The sequence below is a fragment of the Microtus ochrogaster genome, chromosome 1 (assembly GCF_000317375.1).
Source record: "Microtus ochrogaster isolate Prairie Vole_2 chromosome 1, MicOch1.0, whole genome shotgun sequence".
NCBI lineage: Eukaryota > Metazoa > Chordata > Mammalia > Rodentia > Cricetidae > Microtus > Microtus ochrogaster.
The window spans coordinates 89,897,476-89,904,660 of record NC_022009.1 but is presented as its reverse complement, the minus strand read 5'-3'; the positions used below and the strand labels follow the sequence as shown (position 1 = coordinate 89,904,660).

General features: G+C 44.8%; 1 protein-coding gene across 1 annotated transcript in view; it reads right to left on the bottom strand.

Moving 5' to 3' along the window:
- The window catches only part of Nceh1 (neutral cholesterol ester hydrolase 1), a 64,821-nt gene that overhangs the window by 18,969 nt on the left and 38,667 nt on the right, over positions 1-7,185 (bottom strand). The window contains exons 2-3 of the mRNA XM_005343901.3: positions 3,540-3,768; positions 79-148 (exon numbers count right to left, since the gene is read on the bottom strand). Coding sequence (XP_005343958.1) covers positions 79-148; positions 3,540-3,768 — 299 coding nt within the window. The remainder of the gene's footprint in view (positions 1-78; positions 149-3,539; positions 3,769-7,185) is intronic.

Sequence of the window (7,185 nt, the reverse complement as noted above, 5' to 3'; positions counted from 1 at the left end):
ACACACACATAGACATGGACACACACACATAAATAAAGTATCAAAATCTTAAGAATTCTGACTGTTGGTGATACTCACTCGATGGACACAATGACAGCGTTCAGCTCCTCGGCCATTGCAGTGCACAGCTGGTCATAGTAGCTGATTTCTGTAAGAAAGGAACAGTTACTACAAAAGTGGCCCTTTGGGTTGTCCACGCTTACATATTTCTGAGCACATACTGTGTTTAGACTAAGAAAACAATAGCAACAAACACTGAAAAATGCAAGTGAGCCAGGTGTGGTAGCACTTGCTTCTAATCTTAGTACCTGAGAGGCAGAGACAAGAAGGTCAGGAGTTCAAGACTAGCGTGGAGATTACCCAGGTACACAGGAGACTATGTCAAAAAAAAAAAAAAGAGAGAAGACAGGGGAAGGGAAGGAAGGAAGGGACAGGGATGGAGGGAGGGGCAGGGAGAAGATTAGAAAGTGAGAGAAAGAAAAAACAAAGAATGTGCAAATAGAGACACATTCAAACATTCAAATGCAAAAATTAAATCTATTTTCTGATAAAATGCAACTACTCTAACAGGAAATCAGTATCAGGTTAGTTTAGTTTTCAACTTACTAAACATTTATTTCAAAATGGGCTATATGAAATGCAACAGACTAATTCTGATTTTTGCAGCATTCCAAATAAACCCTTTCAAAGCGAATCACAAAAAATTAGCACTTTCTTTTTCAAAGTTTAAGATTTTGGCACTTTTAACATCCTCATTTGCCATGTGATTCAGGAAAAACAGCCAAGTGAAGAATAAGGTAGTCTCTTTAAGCCAACACAAAAAGTAGAATTTTAGGTGATTTTAGCATTTACTAGAAAGGGGACTCAAACATCCTCAGGAACAAAAATAATTTTACAGGTCAGAATTGATTTGTTCTCTTTGTTCTTTCCGTATTTTAAATCCCATCAGACAGGGATGTAGCTCACTTGGTAGAGCACTTGCCTACATACATGAAGCTTTGGTTTGATCCTACCTCCACATGAACTGAGGGAGGAGACACATACCTGTAATCCCCACACTTAGAGCTGAAGGCAGGAGAATTAGAAGTTTAAGGTCATTGCCAGCCACACAGGGAAGCTAGCCTAGAGTATATGAGACCCTGTCTCAAAACAAACAAGTAAACAATAAAAAAAGACTGTCTCAGCAGATCCCTAATATTCCCTGTGTCATGGACTTGCAAAGCAGCCTTAAAAACAGAAGGCGTGAGAGTGCGTGTCCACTTGCACATGCTCACCAGCCCAGCTCTCCTTTGGTACACCAGCCAAATCTTCACACGCTCACCAGCTAAACCTGCACACGATCACCAGCCAAATCTGCACACGCACACCAGCCCAGCTCTCCTCTGGAACACCAGCCAAAAATAAGGAGCAACGGCCAGATTGACTCACACCCTTCTGCACCCCATACTTGACATCTCTCCTGACAAGCATCCAGCGATACAAATTCCATCTTTCTACTCTTTTTGGATCTCTGTCTCTAGCACACACAAGAGTGACTGCAATAGTTAGCACTGATTGTCAATTTTACAGGCTGGAGTCACCTCTGGGCATGTCTGTGAAAAGTTTCTAGACTTTTGAACTGGGCAAGGGAGACCCATCCTGACTGTGGGTGGTACTATACCACCGGCCCCCGGCTCCCAAACTGAAAAGAACAACTAATTGTTGTTACCATGTGACAGCCCACCTCACGCTCCTGCCCTGGCCTTCCTGCCATGATGGACCGTACCTCAGAATGTGAGCTACAGTAAACTCTCCCTTCCTTCCTCCCTCCCTCCCCCTTCTTCCCTTCCTTCCTCCCTCCCTCCCCCTTCTTCCCTTCCTCCCTCCCTCTTTTCCTCCCTCCCTTCCTCTCTCCCTTCCTTCCTCCCTCTCTCCCTTCCTTCCTCCCTCCCTTCCTTTCTTCCTCCTTCCCATCCTTCCTCCCTTCCTCCCTCCTTCCCTTCCTTCTTCCCTTCCTTAAGCTGCTTCTTGTTCAGCATTTTGTCATAGCAATGAAAAAGCAACTGATACAGTGACCCACGACCCAGGTCTGCCCATAGCTGTGAGTATCTGCACTACTGTAGTAGCCACAGTACTGGACAAACTTCCACATTCAGTGAGCATGTGTTGAAATTGGGAACAGAGCAGTGAGTAACAGATGGGTGTGTACCTCAATGAAATGGAGTTGTGAAAGAAATCTGTACATTCTTGTATTTTCTGCATTAAAAATTTACAAATAATATAATAAAAAAGAGGCCAAGTTTGCACTGCTTTTCTTTCTATTTTGTTAAAGTGACTTTTTCATGTGTGTGTCTATGTGTGGCAGGGCAGGCGTGCCATGATGCTCATGTAGAGGTCAGAGGACAACTTCTGGGACTCAGTCTCTCTCTTCACCATGTGGGTCCCACGGATGGAACTCAGTCATCAGGCTTGGTGACCATCACTGAGTCTCCTGGGCCCTCTCGCCAGCCTGTCACTACTTTCCAGTTACAGAGAATACCCAAAGCTCCGGCCTGAGGATGAGGAAAGAGGCCATGGTAACCAGAGGCAGAAGCCCCATCCTTCTGAGACAGGCTATGCTAAGCAGCCTGCTTCTTCCATCCCCTTCTGCTCAGAGGGATGTCCAACTCCACAGGAAACACCTCTGCACTTGGAAATGCTGCTTTCTTTTAATGGCTGCATATTTTTGGTATTTTAATCTTTGGTTCATAGGCTGATGCTAATGAATTAACGTGGATTAAGCCAACACCTGCTCTATTTCGTACAAACAAAGCCTTCAAAATAAAGTTGACCAGAATTACAGATAATTACCTCATATCCTGGCCCAGTGAAAATTTACCTTATTTTGACACAGAAAGCTAGTATCAATGGATCACAATATGTCTATGATTTAGATCACTGAATTTTTACTTATTTTTAGAAACACGGTCTCTAGCCTAGGCTGGCCTCAAAATTAGTATGTAACTGAAGAAGACTTTGAACACCTGATTATCCTGCCTCCAGCCCCTGAGTACTGAGATTACAACTGTGTGACAGTAGAGCTGAGGATCGGACAAGGGCTTCAGGGACTCCAACCAAGGAGGGTGTGTGCGAGACAGCACTGCCACCTAAGCTACTGCTCCAAGCCCAGACAATATTACAGACCAATCTGCCAGCACTAAGACATAAATCAGGGGCTGGGACTGTAGATCAGAGGTAGAGCCATCATCTCCTGTCAAGATACAACTACCTTCAGTCCCAGTACTGCAAACAGGAAGAGGAGGAGGAAGGGAGGGAGGGAGAGAAGAAGAGAGAGAGGGAGGATAGGAAGAAAAGACAGGAAGAAAAAAACAGGAAGGAGAAAGGGGAACCAATAAAGCAAACCTTTCTATGCCGTAATCATACAAATGGCACTGCTGATATAGGTAGAATGACAGGAGAAATCATAATGGTCCAGGAGAACCGGTTCCATTCTTAAACAGTAATCACAGCCCCTCCTGGAGCAAAGCACGCTGACCCTCCTGAAGGTGACAGGGACTTACTTGCGCTTGCCAGGGCCCAGCCTCCTCCGTGGATATAGATCACGCTGCGTCGCAGCTGCTCATCAGGTTTTGGAGACCCCTCAAACACTCGGACTTCCACCCCATCAAAGTCCGTGTCGGTCACCTGCACTTTCGGAGAAGACCTTGCGCTTTTCTTCCCAAAAGAAATGATGATGAAGTTCAGTGCGATCAGGTGGTGGCTCAGCCCCAGGGAATGTATCAGGTTACTCTGCAGGGTATGGGAAGAAAGGGGGGTGGTGTTAACGTCCAGACCAGGCTGACACCCACAAAGCCACGCTCACCAACTCCACATGTGGGGTGATGTGGGATGTCCTCTGTATGCTATGAATGTCTTATTACCACTGGTTAATAAAGAAGCTGATCTGGCCAATAGCCAGGCAGAATAGAAGAGGGTAGGAAATCCAAACAGAGATACAGGGAGAACAGGCGCAGAGTCAGAGAGAAGCCAGTAGCCGCCAGAGAAGATGTGAGGTAAGGCCATGTGGCAATTACACAGATTAATAGAAATGGGTTAGTTTAAGATGAAAGCTAGTTAGTAATAAGCCTGAGCTAATAGGTAAAACAGTTTGTAATTAATATTAAGCCTCTGAGTGTTTATTCGGGACCGGCGGACAAGAGAAACCTCCAGTTACATGGAGTTCGGTTTTTTGTTTGTTTATTTGTTTTGAAAGCTAATGAGAGCTGGGAGTGGGGAGCAAGAAGGAGAATGATCCCCCTATGAGGCCCTGGGCTCTGAAACTTGCTATGCTAGACCAGGTTGGCCTCGTCAGCCTCGTCCTCCTCGCAGAGATCTGCCTGCCTTTCGCCAGCTGAGTGCTGGATTGCATTAAAGGCAAGCAAGCACCAACAACCTGGCTCACTGTGCTGTTTTGATTTACTCAATATTCCAGGCCAGCTGCCTGGAGACAGTTCTTACAAACACTGCTCTTGGACCAGAGAGGTCCAGAGCCACTGTCCCCTCTTAGCAGTCCCAGAACTCTAAGTCAATCACTAAGCCCCTCTGTGCCACACCTTCCTAGCCATAAAATGAGAATGCTAGCAACTATGTCGGAAGATTGGTGGTGGCCATGTGCAATGCCAGCCCTTGGGAGGTGAGACTGGAGATCAGCAATCCACGGCTACCTCGTTAGAGTCTTAAGCTAGACTGGGCTGCATGAGACTCTCTCCAAAATAAAATGCAAACAAAGACTGATAAACATGATCTGAAACTGTTGGCTAAAAGCTGTAAACAAATTACCAGAGAAGGTTTATGTATGGGTACTGTTATATTATGTCAGCTCAATAAAACCAGAATCATTTTAGAAGAGAGAACCCCAGCTGAAAAAACTGGCCCCACCAGATAGGCCTGTGGTCCATTTTCTTAAATGATGATTGATGGGGAAGTCCCAGCTCACTGTTGGGGGTGCTACCCTGAGCAGTGGTCCTGGATGCTGTAAGAAAGTAGGTTGATCAAGCCAAGAGGAGGAAACCAGTAGCAGCCTTCCCCCATGGCATCTGCATCACTTCCTGCCTTGAGTCCCTGCCCTGAATTCCCTGGATGATGGTCTACAAGCTATAAGCTGAAACAAATCTCTTCCTTCTCAAGTTGTTTTGGGTCATGGTATTTTATCGCAGCAATAGAAAACATAATAAGACCACAAGTATTCTTGGGTCCCAGGGAGAGGAGCCTGGGAAAGTCTGTTGTCTGATGCTTTAGCCACATGCGTGTCTCAGTAACTTGTAATATGAGCTGCCGCTCTCAGCTCACGGCTTCACTCTCCTGATGTCTGATGGGCTGGATCCTGACAGTGGTCCTTCCATTTTTCTAGTATAGTCACTTCTTTCTATCTTGTATCTTTTAATTCCTCTCTCTGTGGGTGGAGTTTTCCTGTCCTGACCGTCTGTTCCCAAATAACTGACACAGAGGTTTATTACAATTTATAAATGCTCAGCCAATAGCTCAGGCTTATTACTAACTAGCTCTTATATTTTAAGTTAACTCTTATTCTTTATTCATGCTCTGCTATATGGTGGTTCCTTTGTTAGCATAGCATATTCATCTCCTGCTCCTTCTGCATCTGCCCTTCTTCCTCCCAGCATTTTCTTAGTTTGGCTCTCCTGACCAATCACAGCAACAAATCCTCACGGTGTACAAAAGGATTATTTCACAGTACCTCTCCACAGGCAGCTCTTCTGTACCAACTATAGCAAAACACACATTTGGACGAATGAATGATTTTTCTGCATCAAAATCTGGTCATATTTTTTTAAACACCATAGGTTTGAGTAGACTTTTACTACGGTTATTATACGGGTTGGGTTTGCTTTGAGACAGTCCTTAAGTATGCATTTAACAGCAGATTAGGGGAGATAGTAGGTTAAGACAGGGTTTCTCTTTGTAGCCCTGGCTGTCCTAGAACTTGCTATGTAGAACAGGCTGGTCTTGAACTTACAGAGATCTCCCTGCCTCTGCCTCCCAAAGGCTGGGATTAGAGGCTCGTGTCACCATGATCAACTTGAAGTACAGATTTAACTGTGGTTTTTGTTAGCACTCAACTTCCATGACTCTACTGCAGGCTGGGGGGTGTGGCGGCGTAGTGGTGTTTTAGTTGTGGGTGGGTCTCACATTTCAACCCCTTGCACACCTACCCTTACCCAACAAGGACAGAAAGAGAAAGTGAAGGTATCAATGTCCTCACAAGGCCCAACTCTGGTGACATGATGGAGCTTTGTTCCCACCCCACTCCATCTGTCTCTGCCCTCAGGACAGCTGCAAACCTCCCTGGCTGGACCTGCCCCATTTGAGTTCCAACTCAGAAAATAACACTGTCTTCCCCTTTCTATCTCATTTACCACAGCAGCTGCTGAGAGCTCCAGCTTGTTACCTCATGTTGCCTCTCTCCAGTACAACACTGTCTAGTTCTCTCCTATGTCCACTTCTTATTCTTTTATATGCAATACTAAGAACCTGCAAAAGGAATTCTAAGTCCATGGTGACTTACACAGTCAGGATGCTGTGGCAGGAGGATCAAACATGAGTTTGGAGTAAATAATGGAACTCTATATCAAAACAAATCAAAACAGAACCTTGGAGAACAAGGGAATTTAAATGGCCACTTGGACATTAAAAAACAAATAAAAGACAAATAAAAAAACAGATGATAGATAGATAGATAGATAGATAGATAGATAGATAGATAGATAGATAGATAGATAGATAGATAGATAGATAGATAGATAGATTAGTGCTGTCTGTTAGCAATCTCTTCTCTGGTTCCTTTCTCAGTCAGGTAAAGAACTGCAAGATGAGGTGTCACAATCCATAGCACACAGCCAAGTGAAGCAAAGTTCCTCACATGGTAATTTTTACAGCGTGTAACAGGGCCAAGTCCCCTTCTCCTTCTTGAATTGGATGGACAAGATGCAGTTTGTTGGTTCGGTCACTTTAAGTACAGCAGGAACCAGATTGGGAGGGGGGGAGATTTCTGAAATACCCATGGAAAAAAAGCATGTGCCCGGAATAGGAATAAACCCAGCCAAAAGAGGAATTTTTTCAGACAAGAACTGGGAAGTAGGCCATCTTAGATTAAATGGCAAGTATTCACAGATCAGCATGATCCAGTCCAGGGCATCTTTCCCTAGCTAT